The sequence below is a fragment of the Thrips palmi genome, unplaced genomic scaffold (assembly GCF_012932325.1).
Source record: "Thrips palmi isolate BJ-2018 unplaced genomic scaffold, TpBJ-2018v1 HiC_scaffold_4, whole genome shotgun sequence".
Lineage (NCBI taxonomy): Eukaryota > Metazoa > Arthropoda > Insecta > Thysanoptera > Thripidae > Thrips > Thrips palmi.
In genome coordinates this window covers 4954893-4980543 of record NW_023144631.1, presented here as the reverse complement: position 1 = coordinate 4980543, position 25651 = coordinate 4954893, and the positions used below count along the sequence as shown (strand labels likewise).

Sequence of the window (25651 nt, the reverse complement as noted above, 5' to 3'; positions counted from 1 at the left end):
GGCAGGGTGGGGAATCGCGCAGGCAGAGGCGACATGAAAGTTGCAGATGGGCAGACAAATCGGCGGAGGCGCTGCGAGGCGCATCGCGCATCGCATCGGACGCTCGGACGGACGACTGGGGCGCTGGGGCCGGTTCCGCCGGACTCGTCGTCGTCGTAGACTCGCGCTGTGAGCTATTCGTCAAGAAAGTATGCACTCACAAATACACATGCACATACACCCCTAAAAAAAACACACGTGAAAGTTGTGAAATGGCTGGTGCGGCGTTGGCGTTCATCACCACAACTATTCCACGTCCCTTTCCTTCGACAGCCTTCCCCGCTCGGTTCGCCGGATTCGCGCGGCCCTTCCACCCTTTTTCCCTTCCGGCTTTGTGTTTGTCTGACTGCGCCTGTGTGCGTGTTTGTGTGTTTGCGTGTGTGTGTGTGCGTAAGTGTGTGCACGTTGTATCGACACGCGGTACACACCGCATTGTGTGCTGATCGGCCTCTCTCATCGCCTCGACACCGACTCTAGCCCCCCCCCCCTTTGCCCCTTACACACACACAAAGTCGACGAAATGTGGCCAATAGGCCAGGGGCCGGGAACTGCTGGACTTGACCACATCATCGAATACCAACTACCCGCTCCAAAACGTGAAAAAATAGCACAGCGCTGTGAAGAGATGAGACGAAGGGGCAGCAGACCTCTTTTCCAATTGTTGCATTTTAAATAATGTGCAATCAAATTTTCTCCAAATCTTTTTTGTTTTGTTTTGCACATTTTTCGTGAATGTTTTTTCAAAGAGTTATTGAGGTTATTTTGCATGCGGGGTTCGGGCCGGCGAGGCGAGGCGGTGGGAAGCACGCGTGTAATTCAACCCCGCACACTTCCCGCAGTCCTTCCCAGCCGTGCGTTTTATTTCGAAACGTGGAGGGCGAGGTTCGCGCCCCGCCCGGGCCGCCGCGGTTTTCTGCATTTTTACGGTCGTGTGCGTGTGTCTTTATGGGCGGGGTCGCGTCGCGGTGGCGCAACCGCAGTCGGAAGCCATAAGTCGAAGCCAACGAGGCAGGAGGGGATTTGTTCCTGAGTTTGGCTTGGTCCTTTTTTCGTAGGTCGAGTCTCATGCAACCGCACAGTGGACCAGAAGACCGATGGAAGCGGCCAAACTCTAGACGCGTTTAGAGCTCTAGTCGCTAAACAGGGCTCAAACTGGACGTGTGACCCCACCAATGGGTTCCTCGTTCTGAGAGCAGCCCTATGGTGGGGTCACACGCTTGGTTCGAGTCCCATTTAGCGACTCTAGAGCTAAAAACGCGTCTAGAGTTGTGGCCGCCTCAACCGGATCTTCTGGCCCACTGTGGGCCGGTCCCGGGTTCGATTCCACGCGGAGTTAATTGTTATTCGGAGTTCTAGTGCGCAGGGCCGCGGTAACTCTTGTTTGAATGGCCGTTCTCACTGCGCTGCGCTGCCGGGCGGCCCTATCGCACTCCCCGAATCTGGAAACTGGTTGTGTTATGCGAAGCAAACAATAACAGCACCTTTGGCCGCGCTGCGCTGGGCCCTGGGCAGCAGGCGACGGATGGGATCGGATGGCTCCCTAATTTTCGTTTCTTCTTTTCTTTCCTTCGGGAGTGCCTTTGCTCATTATCGCTGTGTGTATATGTGTGGTGTTTTTTTTGTGTGTGTGTGTGTGTGTGTGTGAGCGTGCGTACGTGTCGGATTAAAAACCAGCCAGAACACACATGCCTGCAGAGTTTGTGCCACCGACTCTCCCACCCAGGCTAACGCAGACGTTGATGAAACTAGATGCAGAATAATGAACCGTCGACGGGGTTGAAATGGCGACAACTTTCTGACGTGTTCTAAAGACGGATGAAAACTTATTCAAGTCAAGCAGTTTCAGCCCGTGGGACTTCATTTTCGGACGGTGTGCCGCGGCCGAGCTGGCGCGAGGACGAAATATGAGAAATGGCGGCTTTAAATACGAGGCGGCTCCGTGCGTCACGCGGTGCGCCCACCAGTCTTAAAATCCCTCGGCCGCCCCGCCACTTTTAAAAACCTCTCCACTGCTCCGCCATTCCCGCGGGAAATGATGGTTTTCCGCTGGGAGGAGTGGGTGGTGCAGCCAACCTGACGAAAGGTGGAGGGGTATGAGGTTTTCTTTCGGAGGTTCACCAGGAAACTGAGGTTTTGTAAATCAATTAATTTTTACCTGAACAAGTTCAACTCTTGAGTTCTAACTTCGATATTTTTGATTTCTTTGTCATAAGCGACCAAAAAGGCTACGCAGTCTCCGAAGTGACTTTTGATAGACGGTAAATGTGTCACTACTGATGTGACACTCAGATGCTTTCAGTATACCGCTTCTACCACCGAGAAGTGTTGTGGCAGTGCAGAATTTAGAAAGAGATTGTTACATGACCTTGATACATTTGAAAACAGTTGAGACAGAACTCGGTTTTCTGAATGGTGTACACGCGTATACAGTGCAGCCGCACCGTATGTTATCCTCGCAAAGCAGCCAGCAGGGTGTGTGCGGCGTGCGGCAGCAACTGCAATCCTTGCGAAAATGACAAAGCCCTGCCCCTGAACACACGGCGGGATAAACACGGTCACGACGGAGGCATTCTTCACCTTGACGGTTGTCGCCGCTGATACGGGTTCCACGCACACACACCCTTTGTAAGGCACACCTTCCCAGGCCGCTCCAGGCTGGAGCCTCCAGGGCCGTAAAGCAGGCTGTTGCCATCTCGGTCGCCATTACCATGTAGCGTTGCGTCCCCTTGCTTCCCTTCCTTGCGAATCGCCACATTTCATAACGCACTGGCCGGCACGGCACTGCACTGTCTGGCACGGTGCGGCACTGCTGGCCGCGCGGCCTGCTCGAGCAGAACTAGACGCGCGCGCGTAAGTTGGGGGCCTGCCCCGCCGTAATGCTACGCCGCACTTCCCAGTCAGAAATAATACTCCGCAAAAAAACAAAATTGTTGCTCATGTGGAGGACTTTGCCTTGGTTCTAAGTACGATTTCCGGTGAGCAGCAATAAGGCCATCTTTGTCGTTGGGCATATAGTGATCTAGAAAGAATACTCTCAAGTCTCATTACTGATTGCATCCAAAAAAAATGACTTCCTTGAATAAATACAAACAACTCCTCTTGTACTATTGATAAAACTCTAAGGGCAACTTTGTTTTTCTTGAAAAATAAACACGAGAAAAAAGACCGTTTTTCTTTCTGGGTGTTGTGGCAAGTTCTGTTCGCGCGTATTTGCAATTGGCTTTTGACATAATTCTAGATTTCGGGAACCAAACTTGGCCACTGCCCCTTCACCTGTAGTGAGAGCGCACTGGGCAACTGCTTGCTTCTCTGAGCACGGTGAACGTGTGGTCTAAGGTCCATGATCCCCATCAGCTCGCTAACGACCGCCGCGGTGGTGGTGAGTCCACTTCCGCCCGAAAAAAAAACGTGGAGGAAGGCTCCTTGCTGTAGACCGATTCCGAGAGTCGTTTTCGTCGCTCTGTCTCTCTCGCCCTTATGGGACGTCCCCGTGGGTGCGAGGGCGACAGAGCGACGAAAACGGCTCTCGGAATGAGTCTGCTGCGGGGCGGCTGGCGGTGCTGGCGGCGTCGATGGACTCATCAGGCCGATTTGGCGAGGGAGCGGCCCGTGATGCCGCGCCACGCTGTCGCTCCGCTCGGCTGGCTCGGCGTGGCGGGGCGTGGCGGGGCGTGGCGGAGTGGGCGGGCCGGGCCGCGGCCGGGCCGGACCCGGACAGGTGTAGTCAGGCGTCGGGCCACCTCCGGGCGGGAGGGGGAGGGGGAGGGGGAGGGGGTTCCCACGGGTCGCGGCCGCCCGGCCCGCCCGCCCGGCTCCCCGGGGGACACTGCCCCCTCGCCGGGACCCGGGACCACGACGCGGATGGACTTTTGGGGCGTCCCGCCCGCCAGCGGCTCCTGCACCGGAATAATTAATTTCCCCACGCAAAAAAAAAAGAAAAGGACACCACGATCCGTTGCAGGGTTTTTAATTTGTCGAAAGCGACGTGCGAGTCAGTCACTCTTACAGTGGCGTTGCGGACCCGCCCCACCGTCCGCTGTCCGCTGCTCGACAAGACACAAAGAAAAACCGTCATACGAGGGAAACCTACGTCATTCACATTTCCTCTCCCAATATGGAAAATTTCATTTAAGAGTGTAGCTCTTTTTCGTCGGGTGAACATCACATTGTCCGACAAGATGCAACGAGCCTCGTAACGACGTCGTTGACGTCACTCAGGAGGGGACCATGCGAGAAATTTGCCGGTCGCTGCGCGGCCGGCGTTTATTGTAAAGCAATTTCTCATAATGGCCCGCTCAGGGGCAGCCTCTCTCTCTCTCTCTCTAAGCCGAGCAGGCCTCGTTGCTTGCCTGCTTGACTGACTCGGTGCGCGGCCACACCGCGAGAGGCGCCGTTTAGGCGATTAGCGTCGGCAATTAGGCGATCGAGGCAGTAGTCACTGCAGTGAAAGGGTCCCCCCTCCCCCTTTTTTGCCCCCGACGCCCCCTGGCTGCCAATGGCTGCCCCTGGCCCCGCTTTCCCTCTCGATCCGACGGTGCAGTGATTACCGCGGTCGTAGATCATCGGGCGAGCCGTTAATGGTCGCAGAGCATTGTTGTGTCACTGCACTGTGTGGGCTGGGCTGTTTGCGTAGCGTCTCCGCGGCCGCGGCAGGCCGGGGCCCTCCTTTCACTGCGCCACCCAAATCCCCGGCAGCCGGGCAGCACCAGACTGATGATGATGCCGAGAGCTGTCGCCCTGTCTCTCTCGCACCCATGCGGGACGCCCCATGAGTGCGAGAGAGACAGCGGCGAAACTGTTTCGGGATCGCTCTGCTGGGCCGGAAAAGGACGCCTTGGTTGGAAAGGCGTTACCGTCAGAAGGATTACGCGGCGTGCTGCACCAGGACCATCATGGAGGACAACGAGGCCTGCAGCTGTCAGTCCTGTCCTGCCTGCACCCAGGATCTTTCTGCCAAGTACACTCGCCAAAGTGTTCTTCCAAGTGCGCTTCGGTCAGAGTTTTCTTCGCATAGTTGTCTTCCTATAAACTCCAGTCAGTTTTTCCCAGTACACTCCACTGAGTTTCCTTCCAAACACCACAGTACCGCTCGGCTGCGTGTTGTTTCCAGTGTACTTTGCATCTGGTGGGCGCGTGCCGCGGCGGCTCGGCGGCTCCCTGGCGGGCCGTCGACGCCGGCGATGACGTCGCCTCGGACAGAGGTCACCGTCGGGGTTCAGTCCGGAGAAATGACTTCCCTTCTCGCTCGATTGCTCGATTGCGTTGCAAAGGTCACCGTCTGGCCGGTGGACACACTGCCTCCGGATTCCGAAAGACCGTCGCTCTGTCTCTCTCACACCCCTAAGGGACGCCCTACGAGTGCGACAGAGACAGAGCAACCAAACAATCCTGGGCCTTGTGGAGGGTGGCCGCGAGATTGAAGGGCATTTTCCACCGAACAGTGCTTTCTCTGTCTCTCTCGCAGTCGCGGGGTCGCTCCGTTGAGAGAGAGAGAGAGAGAGAGCGCGAGTGCGGAATCGGTGTGCTGCCTGACCATTGTGCAGCCAGCTCTGTTCCACTCGGCGGGCAAAGTCGGCTTTTCAATCTCAGGGGCACTCGAGGCGCCTCGCGCGTCCAAGTCTCCGCCCCGCGCTGCTGGCGATGCTGGCGCTGCCGTTGATGTTTACGGCGGCAGAAGTGCGTAGCGCGCCTCCCCCCGCGCGCCGCCCCAAATGCCACAACCAAAAGGAAAAGTTGGCCTGTTCAACCAAACTCGACTGTGATTGGTTCTCTGATTTCAGATGTTTTCGGAGGTTGCTTAACTCCGTAACTTCCAGCCGTCTATTTCACTTGGCTGATTATTTCGCTATATTTTTAAAGTTTTTTCTAGAAAGTTTTTTTCGGGGCCAACTTGACTGTCTTAGCTGCTGTCGATGATGGCTTCCAGTGCCGACGCCGGCCGACACTCAGCGGCGCATTGGACTTTGATTGGTCGCGCCCCTCTTGTGTTATTCAAACTCCCTTTCGCTCCTTCGTCCTTCTGTTTGGTCCTGAGTGGCGGCGAGCGGTGCGCCGCGCCGAGGCTGCCCGACGCACTTAGCTCACTTGTCATTGTTTTCCTCTCCGCGCTTCATTAGCGCCCATCTGTTGTCCTCCCCCTCCCCTTCCCCCTCCCCGACAATCAACGCCCCGCTCCCCCTCGATCCCCCCGATGTTGATGTCCGGCCTTGCGTCACGCCGTGTCATCTGGAGGATGTCGTCGTCGCCGCCGTCACGGAGCACGTCATGGCAGTGTCCTTCCTGCCCGCCACGTAGTGCACGCACCCCGCGGCGGAAATGAACCCCCCGAGCGGCTTTCTCCGCGGGAGGTCATCGCCGTGGTCGTCATGGAGGTCGCCGTCGTTGTCACCATCGAGGTTCTCATGGAGGTCCTCATCGAGGTCTACATCGAGGTCTTCATCGAGGTCCTCATCGAGGTCCTCATCGAGGTCCTCATCGAGGTCCTCATCGAGGTCCTCATCGAGGTCCTCATCGAGGTCTTTGTCGTGACCTTGTCGAGGCGTCTAGTTATCGTCTCGGCTCGGCATTGGTTCCCCGCGGGGCGCCGCCGCGGCCTCCTGGTTCTGATTACTTTTCCCTCGACTCGCATCCCGTCCATCCCTCACCGTCCGCCGCCCGCGGCGACGGCGGCGCGGTCCGAGTGAGCCGTCGGCGCGTTTAGGCAGCCCGCGGGCTGCTTCGGGACGGCGCTTTCGTCGCTGTCTCGCTTGCACTCCCGTGGCGTTCCGCGCGGGTGCGAGAGAGACAGAGGAGTGTGTGGCTCACTGTGTGCCGCGTCGATCGGCGGCGAGGTTCATCGCCGTGAAATATGCCGCCGCCACGCCGCCTGCTGACGGATGGCAGCAAAGTCAGCGGCCGCGCTTCTTGCCGACGCATTTTTCCACGCTTTCTAGCGCGTTGCGTCGGCCAGTCAGCCCGGCCAAAGGCCCGGCTGCCCAGCGCCGCGGTTTAACGGATTCCGGCTGCCGATAGACGACGGGCCTATCGCCCGGCGCCTTGAACAAACAGGCGAAAGGCTGGCCACTGATGGCCCCCAGCGCCGGGTCCGCCCCCAGCGCCCCGCCCCCGGCGCCCCGCCCCCGCCACGCCCCCGTGACCCCTGCCCCGCCGGTTGGCTAGCGCGGACACCTCGCGGTGGCCCCGCCCGTCCGCCGGGCACCGGACTCATTCGTCGCGCCGTCTCTCTCGCACCCGCGGGGCGTCCCGTGCAGGTGCGAGAGAGACAGAGCGACTCGCAGTGTGCAGCGCGTGTCCGGCAGCAGGCCGTTTTCCTCTCGAAAGCCAGTGATTATTTCCACGGCGTCGTCGACGGCCACATCAGCGTGTCCCACGTGGGCTCGCCGACGTACGGCGCTGTGGCCGCGGCGGTCCGGCCTGGTCCGGCCGCGGGCCGCGGTTTGGGGCGCCGTGGCGATGCACGCCGCGATGCACGCCGCGATGCACCAGGGCGATAGCCTTGCGCCGCCTTACACCCACCTGGCCGCCTGGCTGCAGTGCAGTGGTGGCCGCGACATGGTCGCCGCCAATTATACGCTCATTCAGTCCGGTGGCACGGCGTGGCAAGGCGTGGCACGGCACGGCACACAATGCGCATCATTAAGGTGTCTCGACACCCGACCCTTGGCAGCCTCTGCTTTCGGCGACATTAGTCCATCCGTCTGTCTGTCTGTCTGTCTGTCTGTCTGTCTGTGTGCTTGCCTAGCCGTCCGTCCGTTCGTCCCTGCGGGTCCTAGGACCGAAACTGGTATCCGGGGACGGCGCTGGGAACGTTCGGCGGAACGACACGGGCGCACGTTTGAAAAGCCCCGCGGAATTTATGGCGCTCGCCGCGCGGAAGGCCAGCAGACTGATTCTGAAGGGAGTTCGCTCCCTCTCTCTCGCACTCACGGGGCGTCCCGTAAGGGTGCGAGAGAGACAGCAGTCTGCAGGGCCTCGCCGCCTCGCGAGCCTCATCTGCCGACCGGGCCGCTCGGGAGGGAAATTAGTGGAGGCAGTTGATCGCCGCCGAGACTTATGGCTTCTGTGACCAATCAGGCGCCTGTCCGCAAACAGAAAAGGCCGCATTTCTATATTCTAAAGGGCCTTATATTGTCAATGACTCGGTTTGACAGGATTAACCCAATCAAACATGCACTTGGAGGTAAATCCAGCGAAAACCAGACTTCACTTCCGTCCCAGGTTTAATTCAACGCAGGATTAGTCGAACTAAACGGACGAAGCGTTTCGGATGGGACCGGAGAACTGAGTCGCACTTCCTTGCCTGCTTTTCGCAATAGGTCAAGGCGGTTTATGACCGGCTCCTTGTTGCATAGCTTGCCGGTCCGTCCGTTCCCACACTGTCACGGGCCTCCCCCTTTTTGCTCCCTCTCGCCGCGACGGCCGTCGGTAAACAGCTTCGCTAATTCAGTCGAGACGGACTGGCGCCCCAAGACACTGATTCCGAGAGCCGTCTTCGTCGCTCTGTCTCTCTCGCACTGGTACGGCGTCCCGTACAGGTGCGAGAGAGACAGAGCGACGACAGCGAATCCAGTGTGCTGACAAACGGGTTGCCGAGTGCGAACGGTCGGCCGGCGAAATGCCGTTTTCCATGCGCCTTGTCTGCAAACGGCGATAAAACGCGTTGCGTGTGTCTGGACTCTCTGGACGGACGGGTCCGTTCCATTATTGCCCGGCTCCGTTTGTCCTAGCACTGACGAGTGCTAACCGCGACCGCCGTTAATGCGGCCGAAATGGTGGGAGCGCGCTAAACGCCGGGTTTACTTTGCGTAGCGGAGTTTGCAGGACGATGCGGGTGCTTGCACCAGGACGCACAGTGTGCCCGAAGACCGGTGAAGGCGGCTAAAATTCTAGACGCGTTTTGAGTCTCCAGAGTCACTTTGCAGGACTCGAACCGAACGTGTGACCCCACCGATGGACCCCTCGCTCGGAGAGCAATCCATTGGTGGGGTCACACGTTCGGATCGAGTCCCATTTAGCGACCCCGCAGCTCAAAACGCGTCTAGAAGTTTGGGCCCTCTGTTCGACGTGGGCACTTGCACGACGACGTGGTGCTTGCACGGCGGCGCGGTGCGCGGTGCTCTTCCTGCCTTGCTCTCGCTCGGCGCTCGCTCGGCGCCACACCGTTAATGAGGCCCCGAGCGTCTTGTCGCTTCTTGTCGGGGCTGCTTATGGCTTGCGTCGGGCCGGCCGGGTATTTAAAACGGGTGGCGCGGCGGCCGGTGCCCTGGGACGCTCCTCCGGGTGCCCCTCCTCCGGGCTGCCCCTGTGGGATGCCCCCGTGGGCCGCCCCTGGCCGCCGCGCCGCGCTAACGGGACGCGAAATTAAATGATTTGTTTCGTCTCCATGCCGGGCGAGGCCGGGGAGGCCAAGGGCTCTGCTGTGCCGAGGCGGGCCGCGGGGCCGCGGGGCCGCGCCACACACGTAACGGTGCCCCTTGTATTACACGGCGTTTACCAGCGTCATTGTGCGGCGCTGCCTTTGGCTCCCTTTGGCTGCCTTTCTGGGGGCGCCGCGTAAGCGAGCGTAAGTGCCCTCGTTTGCGGTGACGAGCGGCGCCGTGTGCAGTCCCCGCAGTGCCTGCCGTCCCCGTCGCTCTGTCTCTCTCGCACCTGCACGGCACGCCCCATGAGTGCGAGAGAGACAGAGCGACGAAAACGACTCTCGGAATGAGTCTGCAGGCGCCGCGGGCTCATGGCTCGGCTTCGCGCACCGCCTGCCTTTCCGTTCCAGCGATTAGGCCGATGCCTCGGGGCGACACACCGCGCGCGTGTCTCATGTCGCTGCAGCGTCTGCTCTGGGAACTCAACACACTGTAAGCAACAGGCTACGTGCAGGTACACTACTACTGACTGTGTACTGACATGCCAGGACACTGCAAACAACGGTCCACTTCTCCGCGTGAAATTGGCCTCGCCTCGATTCCTGGCGGCGACGGCCGGTCTAAACCGTAAACCGTCCAAGAAGACCATCAAACTGCTGGATAAATTAAGTTGAACGGCTGACGTCATTTTGATTACGTTGCCGGCGGGTTCGCCATACCGCCTGTGAGATAAGTGCCCTTTCGTTCCACTCGGGTAGGGTTATTAGTCGCCTTGCTGCCTCAGTCAGTCACTCAGTGCTTTCTGGTCCCTCTGGCCGTCCCCAATCTGTGGAACGACACCTGCGGGGATTAGATGTCGCTGCCTGGCGCTATCTGCTCGATCGCCGGTTGGCGGCTGCGTTTCGAAAAGCGTCCATTCGAATGTCCGAATGGCGGTAGACTGATTCCGAGAGTCCTTTTCGTCGCTCTGTCTCTCTCGCACTCACGGGGCGCTCCGTGTAGGTGCGGGAGAGACAGAGCGGCGAAAACGACTCTCGGCATCGGTCTGCAGGCAGCTGTGTGCCATCGTCCATCTATCGGCCCGATCCCATATCCCCAATTCACCGCCAGCTCCCCTCCTACTAATCTTTAATAAAATGTAATCTGAGCAGCAGACGACGGCGGCGGCCCCGCCCCGCCTCGCCCCACCGCGTTCCCCAAGGTCCCGCCGTGTCCGCGTCCGAAACGCGCCACCCGGAGATTCCGAGCTGCACCTGTTCGGTGGGACCAGACCGGCAGACTGATTCCGAGTTTCCGAACAGCGTCATTCGTCGCTCTGTCTCTCTCGCACCCACGCGGAACGCCCCACGAGTGCGAGAGAGACAGAGCGACGCCGCCGCTGGGAAAAAGCGCGCGTGTACCCGGCAGCCGTTCTGGCCGCAGTTGTGCGGTTCTGCCGCGCAGCGCTCCGGATTTGATGAATGCGCGCTGCGTTTGGGGAAGGGGGGGGGGGCTTGTAGTGTAGCAGCAGTTGGCTGGAGGCGCTCCCACGCGCGCCCGCTGGAACCATGTCACGCGTGTCTATTAGTTCCTATACAAGCGGGGCCGCGCCCAGGAGCCGCGGCGCGTGTAAGTTGAGACGTTCGCCGACCGAGTGGCCCGAGTGGGTGCGCGACTGCCCGCTTCGCCCGCCTCGGTCCGCGCCTTGGCGAAATTCCAGATTTTAGGGGCTTGTCGTAAAGAAGCAGACCGGGGCTGGGGAGGCGGGCCCTCGCAGTTACGCCGCCCGGTCGGCCGAAATTGCTCTGCGAATTGGTACTCAATCCGAAATCGACACTCGTCCTTTTTTCGGAACGACTTGTTGTATACATTATAAATTTCCACAAAACGGCCATTGTTGTGGTGATCCCGCGGCGCTCAGGCTCAGATGTGATGCGCACTCTTTGGAGTGCAACAGGAACCCTGAAAAATGGCGGACTCGGACTTTGTCGTCGAGCGGCTCGACGGGCACCTGCAGGACCAGGGTCGTCCTCGTCGCTCTGTCTCTCTCGCACTCGTGCGGCGACCCGTGCAGGTGCGAGAGAGACAGCGACGAAAACAACAACACTCGGAATGAGTGTGCTGTGTGGTCCCGGTCCAGCGAGTGGGCAGCACATGTCCGCGTCCACGCCGCGCGGTGAGGCAGGGCGGGGCGGCGCCTCCACTCTCTTATCGCGACAAAGTGACCAAGCTTCCCGCGCAATCCGCCGCCGCCAATTTATCCCCCTCCCCCTTCCACTTTGCTCCAGATTTGTTTCCTGTTTTACTGCGCTTGTCGCCCCTCGGCCCGGACGAGTCGAGGCAATCAAACTAAACGGGACATTGTCGCGCGGAGCACGAATTTTCCATCTGTGCGGCGCGGACGAGGGGGGGGGGGCGTAGACTAGTAGCAGAGGTTAGTGCTGCCGTGAGGCAACGCGCCGCCAAGCCGAAGCCGTGGTGGGGGACAAGTTTTATAACGTGTCATTTCGTCGGGTTGTTTCATTTCTTTTCTTCTTTCACTTTATTTCCTTCGTCCTGCAAACGTTGTGGGTCGCCGGCGGTGCCATTGCAGAAGTCGCGGATCGGACGCTTTCAGCGCTAGAAAGAGACAGAGATAGTCCGGGCGAATCGGATGCTTTCCGCGCTAGAAAGAGACAGAGACAGTCCAGGCGAATCGGACGCTTTCCGCGCTAGAGAGAGACAGAGACAGTCCGGCCGCACTTTCCCACCGGAGATTGTCCAGCAGCTCCGGACGTCCGGACCGCACCGCGCTCGCCGCCCTCAGCGAACGTGTCGCTCGACTAACAACTTAAGCGGTGCTGAAGTCTCTCGCATGTGAGAATGCTTCAAGCCTCTTGTTATGATTTAACCGAGAAAGAATCTAATGCACCTAATGTCTTAACGCGAAGTTGGACATGTCAACGGTAGACTTTCGGTGTGTCAAAGGCATCTTGCTTTTGTTCCCTGGTTTTGTTTTTGTTCACTTCGAAGTGAATTGAAGGGATGGGGAATCGCGGCAGTGGACGAGAACACCGTTCTCGCCCGGAAGCGAACGTATTAATCAGTGGCACGGCACTGCTCCCAGTGTTGTCTCGGAGGCCACTCCGGCGGTGCTTGTCGCTTCTCAGTGCCGCGCTCGGCTTTTGAACTTTCTGGCGGGATATCGGGGTTGCCACAGACGGCCTGCCCACGCGTGTGTCCGAGACCGAGGTGTATATCAGCGTGCCCAAGTGCGCGCAGGCGCGCTCGTGACCCTATTCATACCCGGGCGGTGCTGGCCGTGCTGCCGACCGAGAGTCGAGTGCGAGAGAGACAGAGCGACGAGAACGACACTCGGCGTCAGTCTGCTGCAGGCCGTGCTGCAGGCCGCGATGTAGGCCGCCGTTACGTGATTTGCTCTTGACCATTACGGTTGCGAATGCGAGCGGATCTGGCACTGCTGCCCTAATGCCCCCTCGATGCCCCGCCCGGGGCCCCTCTGCCTCCTCCCCGCCCCCCTGGGGGCCCCCCTGGGCCGCGGCGTGACCGCGTACGAGCCGCTCGGTCACCCACTTCCGAGGGATTGTTTGGTCGCTCTGTCTCTCTCGCACTCGTGGGGCGTGTCGTGGCGGTGCGAGAGAGACAGAGCGACGACTCTCGGAGTCAGTCTGCTGCTCCGCTCCCATTGGGCGGGTCAGCCGGCGGCCGCCCACCGCCCTGCGCGCCCGACCCGTGCCCAATGATGATGATTCGTTTCATCACGGCCGCGGCCGGCAGAGAGCGATTCCGCACAGTGTTTTATCATCGCTCTCTCTGTCTCTCTCGCACTCCTCTCCCGGACGCCCGGCGCCGCCACGAGTGCGAGAGAGACGGTGCACGATGACGGTCATTGCGTCGCGGGGCGGCCGCGTCGTCTTGACGGCCTCGTTGTCGTCGTTCGGCGCGCTGGCGACACGACGACGAGGACGGCGACGCGATGGGGGACGGCGGCGCTGCGACACCGCGAGGGAGACAAGGCTGGTACCAGAGGCGGGTCCAGGGGGTGATTCGCAAAAGTTGCCTACCTTCAGATCCAAAGTGCGATTTGGCGCCCAGACGCCGTCCCCCTCCCCTGGTTCCGCACCTGGAGCGAGACAGCGGGTGGAAACTCCCTTAGCGCGGCTGGGACCATGTCTCGGGCGGCTCGCCACGGCCCGGTCGGCCGCCCGACGCCCGAGAATGGGCTGCACCGGCCTCTATTATTGCTTAGAAATCCATTAAAAATTCGACTTTTGGAAAAAGTGGCCATGCTAAGCCACAATTTATGAACCAAGGAATCGTTTTCATTCATTGGACTTGACCAACAGATATGTTGTAACAATGAATTTCTCTCCGAAACTTTTCGGCGGCGACGCGCTATCCTGCGAGCTACGGCCATCCTACGCATAGCAAACTTAATCCGTTTCGTTCTCAGCAATCGTTCATCGCATTGTAAATCCGAGAGCAGATTCGAAATCTGCGTGAAATTTCCTGTGGCGTAGGACGTATCGTTATATTTAAAACTCTCAAGATAAAGTGTAGTCATAAGAGGGAAAATAACCTAAAATGACCTTGAAAAACCGGCAAATTTAACGTAGTTTTCTCATTATAACTACACTTTATCTTGAGAGTTTTAAATATAACGATACGTCCTACGCCACAGGAAATTTCACGCAGATTCCGAATCTGCTCTCGGATTTGCAATGCGATGAACGATTGCTGAGAACGAAACGGATTAAGTTTGCTATGCGTAGGATGGCCGTAGCTCGCAGGATAGCGCGTCGCCGCCGAAAAGTTTCGGAGAGAAATTCATTGTTACAACATATCTGTTGGTCAAGTCCAATGAATGAAAACGATTCCTTGGTTCATAAATTGTGGCTTAGCATGGCCACTTTTTCCAAAAGTCGAATTTTTAATTGATTTCTAAGCAATAATAGAGGCCGGTGCAGCCCATTCTCGGGCGTCGGGCGGCCGACCGGGCCGTGGCGAGCCGCCCGAGACATGGTCCCAGCCGCGCTAAGGGAGTTTCCACCCGCTGAGCGAGAGGACGCGCAGCTTACGTATCGGCCGCCGGCCAGCCCACGTTGCAGTGTAGCAGACAGCCAATCAGTCAGTCAGCAGTGGACGTTTTTGCGGCCGACCGCGCGTCTTCGGGAATCCACGTTCGTGTTGTTCAAAAGCCCTCCACGTTTCCGCAAACACACACACACACACACACACACACACCGAGGCGGCCGCCCTCTTATGTCACTGCGCGTGAGCACCCTTCGCATCACGCCGCGCACGGCAGCGGTAACATTTACCGGTACATACTTGTGCCCCCTGCTCTATCACTTTGCTCCGAGTTGTTGTTGTTGTTGTTTGTTGCGTCAGCGGTCCGCGTATGAGGGGCACCCGCGGGGAAGTGGGGGGGGGGGGCAATTGGCCCGCGGCCCCGCGGGGCGGCGGATGGTTCCGTCGTTCCGTCCGCGCTACCGCCTCGGCCCTCGGCTCGCCTCGCCCTGCGTGAGACACGCCAGTTTCCGCTCCGGGAGGAAGCCAACACTTTGGGATTGGCACTCGGATGGCACGGCCACCCGGCGGGGCTGCAGACTGATTCCGAGAGTCGTTGTCGTCGCTCTGTCTCTCCCGCACACATACGGGACGCCCCGTGAGTGCGAGGGAGACGGAGCGCCGAAAACGACTCTCGGAATGAGTCTGCTGGGGCTGGCACTGCAGGGCCGGCCGCCGTCGGCCACCTCCGGGGTCGCTGCGTGTCGGCGGGACGCCCCGGGCGGGACCGAGTCACATAGTACACCCGAGTACGCCGTAACATTAAGTCGTTGTCTTTTTTCTGTTGCTTGTTTTCCAAAGTCTTACTTCGAGAGACAGATAGACACAGTGGTTAAGATGGAGCGGTTGGTTCTGGCTGTCGCAAGCAGCCGTGCTAGGTAGGCCGTCCCGTCGCGCGCCCTGCCGCCGCGGGTGGCCTACCCGGAGGTTCGCAGGCGCTCGGCCCGGTCCGGCTCGTCTTCCCGGCTGCTGGCTGCCAGCTGGGACGGGCGGCGCTGGTCGTTCGTGGCGGGCAGGCAGGCAGGCAAAGCAGTCGTTCTGGCAGTCGCATAAGAATGGTAACAGGAAGAAAGACAGACCGTCGGCTGCAAGTAGATAATTTGCAGGTTAATTGCTGCTCGGTCGCACTGCACTTTTCCGCCCGCCCGCCCCGCCCGCCCCAACCCGTGGCGACGCTCGCTGCGGCCGCGCGGACTGAAATCGGAGCGCTGGATTATCCTGTCAGAGAACAGGAGAAAGATGACGTGGCGGCGGCGCGCCGTCCCGCATGGATAACCATCGCCGCGCCGTGTCCGGTGTGTCCGGTCCACTGGGCATCGGCCGCCTCGTCGGCCGCACTGGAAGGCACTGCATTGTTTGGCGAATTTTGGGCCCGAACCCGCCCGCGGACTGTCTATGGCGCGAGCAAAGGCGCGAGCAAGGCGCGAGCAAGGCGCGAGCACCCCGTGAAAGTTTCCGGACTGCCGCGCACTATGCGCGAGCACCACGCGACGACGCGTAGGACGCGTCGAGGACGCTGTCGGGGATTTCATGCCTGATCGAGGACGCTGTCGGGACGCTCAGCCGTCGCGAACGCCGCCTTCCTGGCCGACTACAAGCTAACCGCGGCGGCCTAAAGCCCTATTGCCGCCATTACGGCGGCTTGTCGTAAGAAGGAGTGGTACCTACTCAATCTATATAGCCTAACATTGGCAAATTTTTGAGGATTCCAAATCTGGTCTCAGATTTGTGCGCCCCGTTCGTTCACATTACTTTTCAAGATGGAAATGTCTCGACGAGACATTTTTTGGCCTTTTTGAAACATTTTTGTTTTGGCTCAAAAAACCATTAAATTGGTTTCGCCATCTAGAAAGTACCCTATTCCGTCAAATTTTGTGCTGATTCCGAAAATGTAAGCAGATTTTACCTAGCTCGCTTGGTTTGGCCGATGTTAACGGATAACAAAACGTCTGCACGCCCGTTTCGGAAAAGTAGTTTCCACCTGGTCCGGCTCGTCTTCCGGCTGCTGGCTGCCAGCTGGGACGCGGCGCTGGGCGTTCGTGGCGGGGCAGGCAGGCAGGCAGGCAAAGCAGTCGTTCTGGCAGTCGCATAAGAATGGTAAACAGGAAGAAAGAACAGACCGTCGGCTGCAAGTAGATAATTTGCAGGGGTAATTGCTGCTTCTGGTCGCACTGCACTGCTTTCCGCCCGGCCCCGCCCCGCCCCGCCCCGCACGCACCCCGTGGCGACGCTCGCTGGGCGGCGGGCCGCGCGGACTGAAATCGGAGCGCTGGGATTATCCTGTCAGAGAACAGGAGAAAGATGACGTGGCGGCGGCGCGCCGTCCCGCATGGATAACCATCGCCGCGCCGTGTCCGGTGTGTCCGGTCCACTGGGCATCGGCCGCCTCGTCGGCCGCACTGGAAGGCACTGCATTGTTTGGCGAATGTTGGCCGGACCGCCCCGCGGACATGTCTATGGCGCGAGCAAAGGCGCGAGCAAGGCGCGAGCAAGGCGCGAGCAACCCCGTGAAAGTTTCCCGGACTGCCGCGCACTATGCGCGAGCACCACCGCGACGACGACGTCGAGGACGCCGTCGAGGACGCTGTCGAGGACGCCGTCGAGGGTGCCGTCGAGGACGCCGTCGAGGACGCTGTCGAGGACGCCGTCGAGGACGCCGTCGCGAACGCCGCCTTCCTGGCCGACTACAAGCTAACCGCGGCGGCCTCAGCCCTATTGCCGCCAATCGTCCCGACGCCGCGGCTGCTCGGCGCTCACGCCCTACACAACGACGGCGTCCTTGTTGAAGGCGGCGTACTACTCCGCGCCGCGCGGTACTTTGAGTCCCGACGGAGCCTTGAACCCGCGCCGCACCCTTTCGCTCGCCGGAGCGCTGTACTCTGTATGCCGATAGCCAATGAGACGAGCCGAGCAGCCGGAACGGCGCGAGCGTGCGCTCCGCGGGCCGAGCCGAGCCGGGGCAGGGGCAGGGCGTCAAGGAGTGAAATGATCCCGGGCGAGTCGCCGTTTCCCGCTCCGCGGCCCGACGGCCCGACCCGACCCTACGCTACAATAGCGTGCCTCCGTTTACGATCGCCGACACGGCCGGCATGGCGAAATGGCATCGGCCTGGAGGTGTACAAGGTCACGGGGGTGGTTGGGCCGGGCCCTCCGGCCTGGAGCGCGGCGAGCCAAGCCTGCAGAAGAATAGCGCGCCGATGGCGCATTGAATGGTGCGGGCCAGTGGCGCAGGCCAGTGGCACAGCGGCGGCGCGGCCTCAGTTGCAGGCCGGGCGGCACACTGACTCCGAGAGTCGCTCTCGTCGCTCTGTCTCTCTCGCGCCACGACGGTACGCCCCTTGAGTGCGAGAGAGACAGAGCGACGAGGACGACTCTCCGACCCAGGCCTCGAAAAGCCGCGGCCGAGAGGAGGAGGAGCGCCTGGCAAAGCACTACCTCGGAAACAGTGAAAGCCCGCAGTGCAGGGGAAATATCTTTTGTGCTGACGCGTTACTCGGCTGTTCCAGTTTGTGGAAACAAATGTTATTCCAAGTCCTAGAGAAAGCCTTGTAGGAGCCGACAAAAGTAAAATCGACTAAACTTTTGTTGGTTTTCTTGTTCTGTAAATCATTTTCACTAAAAGAGTGCGCCCTATGAGTTCTTCGCCGACATCTAGGCAATAATAGTACTACGTAGGACTAACAGTTTCAGGTTTACCTACTATTCCCAGTGTTGTGCTGCTAACGTATTTTTACCATTTGCATTGAGCGACTAAGAGCTCATTGATAAGAACCCCTCTCAAATTGCAAAACCAACAAAAGCCGCGTTGCAGCTGCGAGGCCCACTGTGCACTTAGAGTGGCTGCGAAGTGCTCCTTCCCGCGGCCCGACACTGCCGCGCTGCCGCGTTGCCTCACCGGGTCACTTTTATTAATTACTTCGAATTATCAGTGGCGAGGGCGGCGCATTGTTGGCGCTGCTCTGGCGAGGCGTTCCCATGCCGTCCGGACTGCAGGCGGCGCGGCGCGTTTATTTAGCTTTCGCTTTCAATCAGCCGCGGGACGGCCGGGCCGCGGCAGCCGGGACGTCCAAGGGACGTCGCCTCGTTGGTGTCCGCGGCGCTATGAAGTCATTATGCCTTCGCTAGGCCGCGCCGCCGCCACCGTCGCCGTCGCCCTGCCGAGGGAGAAACGAGGAAAAAAATGGGGGAAGAGTTTTAATTGGCGTGTGCCCTTTTTTTTCGCGCTGCGCTTCTTGAAAACCTCGCGGCCGCCTTGCTTACTCGACCTTTTTTGTCTTTTTCCCTCCGCGCCGCGTCACCCTAATAGTGGGTTGCAACCGCGGTAATTGTGTTCCCATCCTCGCCGTTTATTGAAAGATCCCCGGTGCGATTGCGCGCGCATCATTGTTATTAAACTGCCGGCCGCCCTGGCTGATTCCGAGAGTCGTTTTCGTCGCTCTGTCTCTCTCGCACCTGTGCGGGAGGCCCCATGAGTGCGAGAGAGACAGCGACGAAAACGACTCTCGGAGTGAGTCCGCAGGGCCAGCGTCAACTCATCACCGCCGGGGGCGCCGGGCCGGGGGTCGTCCGCGGAGAGGCTCTTCTCGGGGAGCCCCGCGGCGAGCGTGGCGTGCGTGGCACGGCCGTGATTGGCGTGTAGGTGGATTCCCACGCCGCCGGGGGCGGGGCGGGGCGGGGCGGGGCGGGGCGGGGCCCTGTCTCCGCGCCACGCCCCGCGGACGCCACGCCGCCGCGCCGCGGGGGCCAAGGAGCAGCAAGGGGCATCCATCGGCCCGGCCCGGCCCGGCCCGGCATCAGGTGCATGACACGCGAAAATGACGTGAAAGCGCTCGGGGCGAGGCGAATCCACGCAACGCGCAGCAGCGCGGCGATGACGGCAGGGCGGATTGCGTACGCCGGGGTCGGGTCGATCAGTTCGCCGGCGGGCGAACGGACAGCTGGACAGACTGACGGACGGACAGACAGACAGACAGACAGACAGACAGACAGACGCGGTGGATTTATCCGCGGCGGGGAAACGCGCGAGGCGGCAGCGAGGCAGCACGCCTCCCATTCATTCCGCCACGTTAATTGAATGAGGGAGCACGCCGGCCTGCCGCCCGGTCGATCTGTCTCTCTCGCACCTATACGGGACGCCGCACGAGTGCGAGAGAGACGGAGCGACGAAAACGACTCTGTCTGCCTGGTGTGGCGCGAGATGCATGCAGGCCCAGTTTGTCGTCACGTTCCTCGATGTGTTTGTTGTTTCGCCGTTGTTTTTGTTGTCGCCGTGTTTATGTCTGCCCAGCCTGGCTCTCTCTCTCTCTCTCTCTCTCTCTCTCTCTCTCTCTCTCTCTCTCTCTCTCTCTCTCTCTCTCTCTCTCTCTCTCTCTCTCTCTCTCTCTCTCTCTCTCCTCGTTTGGAGATGCTTTACGCCGGATGCGTGCGGATTGCCGTTAACTGATGCGGCCGTAAAGCCTGCACCGTAATAGGGGCCGTCCGGAAACCCGAAGGATGGTTGGGTCACGTGGTCGCGAGGGGGATGACTCCGGAGACTTAGACGCGCGCGCTCGGCCGAGGAGTCTATCGGACTTCGCGTCGATGTGGTGCGTGACTGTACTGGTTTCAAGCGTGGTCTTCTTCTAAACCTCGAAAGTTTGCGAGTGCTATGCCGAAATCAACTGTTTTTCAGATTCATTCCACTTGGTAAATTTATGTAGGCTAGGAGGGCAATGCGAGTACATATATGTTGACATTTAGTGTGCTCTGCTTCGTGAATGGAATGGTCCCCCTTTAATCCGTGTTTTCTTTCGTTTTGGGAGGAGCGGGCTTTGCGCGCAGTGGTGGCGTCTCGCCCGGCGGCCCGTCTTGAACGCGCGTTTCCCTAAATACGGTTGGGCAACTAGCTCGGCGGACGCCGGCAGCAAGCCGCGCCGCGGCAGACTCATTCCGAGAGTCGTCGCTCTGTCTCTCTCGCACTCGCGGGGCGTCCCGCATGGGTGCGACAGAGACAGAGCGATGGAAACGACTCTCAGTCTGCAGTAGTTAGTGGGGACTCGTTCCTCAATTACGCCTTCCGGGCGGCAAGCGCTCGGAGCGCTAGACGCACTGGGGCTCTAGGCGGCCGGTTTGCCGGGGATGTGGCTTGGCTATCATTACAGTGCGTGGAAGACAGGTGCGTAACTAATCCGCGTTACTACCTTACCTACACTCGTGGATTTCTGTCAGGTAAAAAAAGCAACAGCATCAGAGACAGAGCTAATCAGTCTGCTGGAGGTCGTCGGCGAGGTCGAGTCCCTCGCGAGTCCCTCCCTTCCTCCTACTGCATAACGCATGTAAAATCAGTGGCGATGGAGCGCCGCGCCAGGACAATACCCCGCGCCCGAGTGACGCTAAACGGCAGCCTCGTGAGGCGCCTCTTGTGCGCGGGGTATTGTCGGGGTCAGCCCCGTCTTCCCGCGATAGTGCGCGGGGGCCTTGATTAGCACGGACACGTGTTGCTCCGGGCGGGGCGGGGCGGGGTGGGGCGGGGCGAGGCGGGGCGGGGCGGGGCGGGGCGGGGCGGGGTCATCGGGAATGGGACTGAGAGCCGTACTCCGCCAGCCCCCGGGGCACCTGTTGTGTTCTGTCTGTCGAGCTAGCTGGCGCTTGGTGTTACCTCACCTATCTATGGATCAATCTGGCCTGCGCCACGCCACGCCGCGCCACGCCGCGCCACGCCGCGCTGTCCCGGGGGATGTCAGTCCCGCTCGCTAATCAGGGGGGCGGGCCTGGCGGCCTGGCGGCCTGGCGGGCCGACCGACGTTGTGCCATCGCAGGACGACACGACCGCGCTTCCAACGCAGTGCAACGCAGCGCTGCTCGCTCATTCCGAGCGGCGCGTTCGTCGCTCTGTCTCTCTCTCTCGCACTCTAGAACCCGCCAGGTAGGCTGCGCGAGAGAGACAGAGCAAGGATGAGACTGCTCAGGTCAGAGCGGTGGCTGCGGATTTTTCTAGTGCGCCTCCCGTCCGTCGGTCGGCAGCGGGTCGTTGGGGACGTCAATGGGATTGATGAGGTGGAGTGGGCTGCTGCAGCGCGCCGCCCCGGAGGCCGCAGGGGCGCCGTCGGCCACGTCCAGTCCAGGCGTGCCTCGCTCGCACTCATGCGGCGTCCCGCATAGGTGGGAGAGAGACAGAGTCGAAAACGACTCTCGGAATGAGTCTGCTGCAGCCGCCACGCCTCGGGGTGAAGGTTTCTCTCACGTTGGCGATCGGCGTGTGTCTGCCGCGCATCCTCGATCTGCCCGTCCTCCCCGTGCTGCCGAGCCACAGCGAGTCGTGCCGTCTCTCTCGCACGCGTCAGGGCCGCCCCACGAGTGCGACAGAGACAGAGCGACGAAGCGAATCTTCGGAATCCGTCCGCGCCGCGCCGCGCGTCCTTCTGGAACGGTTTCGCCGCAGGCGCGCGGCGTGGCGCGGCGTTGCACGCGGCTGGTGATGCAGTGTGCCTGCAGCAGACTGACTCCGAGAGTCGCCGCTCTGTCTCTCTCGCACCGACCCGGCACGCCCCATGAGTGCGAGAGAGACAGAGCGACGCGAAAACGACCCTCGGAATCAGTGCCTGCAGTGCCTGCAGCAGCCTGCGGGGGGACGTGTGACGCATACGTCTTGGTCACGGCCCGCCACGCCACGTCACGCTCGTCACGCTCGTCACGCTCGTCACACCGCCCCGTGGCACCACTCGGCACTGCGCGGCACTCGATATGGGGAAGCAATTTCACGTCTAGTTTCGGGCGGCGTGGCGGCGCGTGGCGCGGCGCGTGCAGATACCATCGCCTGCATGTGTTATGATGGACGCCGCGGCTGCAGAGCTGCAGATGGCGGGGGCTGTTTACAGCCACACGCACACACACACACACACGCGCGCACACTCTGCGGCCGGCCAGCTGCCAAATGTCGCCGTGTGTGTAAATAACTCGTAAACCCACGCGGCAGTGCCTGCAAGCAGTGTGTGCGTTCGTCCCCCAGCCCTACGTCGTGTCCGTGTCGATGGCGAGAGACTGGCAGGACCAGCATAGGACCTCCTCGCGGCCGGTATACCGCTTGCACCGCATGGGAACGGAGTGGGAACGCTCGCACCACACGCGGTTACTTAATAACTGTAGCGAGTGGCCGAATTATAATGTGCCGTGGGAGCGTGCCACGCCGTGCGTGCCGTGCCGTGCCGTGCCGCGACACGCGAGGGCGGCGCTGCTCCCGTTGACAAAGACATTCTTGCCTCGCGGGGCAAGGCAGGCAAGGCAGGCAATAGGGCAATAATGACGTCCTCGCCAGCCACTTAGCCCGGCAGCACACTGATTCCGAGAGTCGTTTCCGTCGCCCCGCCTCTCTCGCACTCGTGGGGCGTACCTTGTGGGCGCGAGAAAGGCGGGGCGACGGAAACTACTAGCGGTGTCAGTCTCTGCTGGCAGGGCTCCGGAAGGTTAGCAGCTCACGGCCGACCCGAACGGCGGATGGCTCGGGATGACTCTGGATTTCAGCGTGCGATACTCCTAACGAGATGGTGCTCCGAAGTTCATCCATTCTTGCGCTCCGCTAATCGAAATGGTACTTAAAATGAAGTCAAAATGACTTGGCAGGCCTCGGTTCTGTCCATTTTGACTTGAAAATGACACCCCTTGTTCTCATTTCAACATCCTTGTTTACCTACCCACAACAAACCAACTGTATACTAAGAAAATAAATGTGGATGTTCAAAACAACCAAAGCCATTTTGAAACTTTTGAAAGTTCGGAAGTGCTTCGGCGTCCATGTCGTGAGTCGTGGCCCCGCCTGTACGCCGCCTCCCTCGCGGTCCGGCTCGTTGCAGGCGTTGCGGCAACACTGCTAAGTACGGCCAGGGCGGCCACGGCGGCCACGGCGGCACCGACTCCCAGGATCACGTCGCAGTATGCGAAATAATGCTCATACCGGCAGCGTTAAGAAACGCCGTTTCGTTTGTCCGTGGGAGCACGCGCGTATGGGCCCTGCCGGAACCGGGGCGGGGCGGGGCGGGGCCGTTGGCGCGTGGACGGCTGATCGCCCGCTCGGCGTTGTCCGCGTCGCGGCGGAGCAGCAGACTGATTCCGAGAGACGTTTTCGTCGCACTGTCTCTCTCGCACCCAGGAGCACGCCCCATGAGTGCGAGAGAGACAGGACGAGGGCGACTCTCGGAATCAGTCTGCAGAGCGGCGGATCAGCCGCGCGGGCGGCGCTGTCCGCCTGCATGACGGCGTCCTCGACGTGACGCCGCGAGTTTGGATTTGGCGGCGTCCAGGCGAGCGCGAGCGCTTCCTCGGTCCGTCGCTCTGTCTCTCTCGCACCCACACGGGGCGCCCCTTGGGTGCGACAGAGGCAGGCGGCGGCCTGCAGGCGAGCGTGGTGCGGCGGCGCCAGGCGGCGCGGATGGAACATGTCGAAGCAACGGCACCGCAGGCAGGCCTGCAGGAAGGCAGCCAGGCAGGCGGATGCCGGCCACTCACTGGGCCGTGCTCCACGCCCGTGTCGGCGTGCGCAGCGTGCGCCGTGCGGCCGTGCGCGACGCGTCTGGCATGTCAAATCTCGAGAAATTTTTTATTGAGGGCCAGGACGTGATTCGATTAGGGATATTTTCTAAACTTTGGAAACTGTTGGCTGTGCATCGACTCTCGAGGGAACCGTGGCCTGTCCGGGTCTGAACACGTGGACCCTTGAAACCAGTGCCGGGTCTAGAGCTGGCCTGAGGTGGAGCGAAGTAGTACTTTTTGCCTACGGACAGATGCAAAGTGTTGCCTTTTGTCTATCTTTCAGCTGGCTATCTAGGGATCGAAGGGGTGCCATTGTCGTTTAGTCGCCTCCCTCTAGGGGGATTCGTGCCTGAAGACCGGTGCAGGCGGCCAAAACTCTTGACGCGTTTTAGACTCTAGAGTCCCCAAACAGGACTTGTCGAACCAAGCGTGTGACCCCACCAATGGATTACCCTCCGAATGAGGAATCCATTGGTGGGGTCACACGTTCGCTTCGAGTCCCATCTAGCGACTCTGGAGCTCAAAACGCGTCTAGAGTTTTGGCCGCCAGCACCGGTCTTGTGGCCCGCTTGGCGAGCTCGGCTTGGGCCGCTTCCACTGCACCGACTACAGCGCACTGTTCTTGCTTGCAGCTTCGTGCAGGAATTCGTGGACTCGGCCGTGGACGGCGTGTCGCTGCTCCTCGAGCTGCTGCGCACGGTGCAGCTGCAGCAGCAGGGCGGCGGCGGCGCGGGCGGCGGCGTGGCCAGCCAGCGGCAGGCGCTGCTGCAGGAGAACGCGTGCCTGCAGTGCCTGCACGGATGCCTGCGCTGCCCCGACGCGCCGCGCCGACTGGCCGTCAGCAGCGCCGGCCTCTTCACCCTCGCCGTCTCCACCATGAGCAGCGTCAACAAGTCCAGGGTGCTGGCCCTGCAGGTGAGTCTCACGCCATGTCACGTTTGCTGCTCACCCATAGGCAGGGCTGCCCACGCGTCATTATGGGGAATCTGGAAATCATGGAACAGTCATGGAAAATATCCCTTCGAGACTATGACTCCTCAGCTTCCAAGCCTGGAGGCCTCTGACCAAACTAGACGCAGAGCCTCACACATCATTTTGTCAATGTTGTCACGGAAATAACGGAAAAGTCTTGGAAATCGGTCAGCATGAATGAAACAACGTAGCACGGGGCTGCAATAATAACAACGGGGTTTAAACATGAGTCCTGCGCCCAAACTTGCAACCAGCAGCACTCTGCTGGTGCAGGCGCACAAACCAGCCCAAGACCGGCTCTGAGTGGGAGAGCGCCCGGTGGGTAGGCCACCCATCCGACGCCTCGAGAGCCAGACGCCGTTTCGTGCAAATAGACTTAGCTGCTCCCCTCCCCCACACCATTTCCCCAAAAGGTTGTGCGCTGAAATCTAACCTGGAATGCGTGGTTGCAGCTGCTGACCAAGACCTGCGAGGGCTGCCCCGAGGGCCACGGCGCCGTGTCCGAGGCCCTGTCCACGATGCGCCTCCGCTTCGGCGAGCCCGTGCGCTTCCGCTTCCTGGCCGGCGTGCTGTCCTCGGCGGGCGGCCAGAGCGACCTGCTGCTGGCGGGCCTCCGCTTCCTCAACGCCTTCCTGCGCTCCGCCCCGGGGCCGCAGCAGCGCGTCTACATCCAGGTGAGTCGCGGCTCTCTGCGTTCGATTCGAGCGATCGCGAGCAGTGTCGTCAAC

The 25651-nt window shown here is 60.5% G+C and overlaps 1 protein-coding gene across 1 annotated transcript in view; it reads left to right on the top strand.

The window, feature by feature from the left end:
* LOC117649327 overlaps positions 1-25651 on the top strand; it is a 123415-nt gene that overhangs the window by 94754 nt on the left and 3010 nt on the right. Inside the window, exons 4-5 of the mRNA XM_034391965.1 lie at positions 24584-24866; positions 25376-25597. Coding sequence (XP_034247856.1) covers positions 24584-24866; positions 25376-25597 — 505 coding nt within the window. The remainder of the gene's footprint in view (positions 1-24583; positions 24867-25375; positions 25598-25651) is intronic.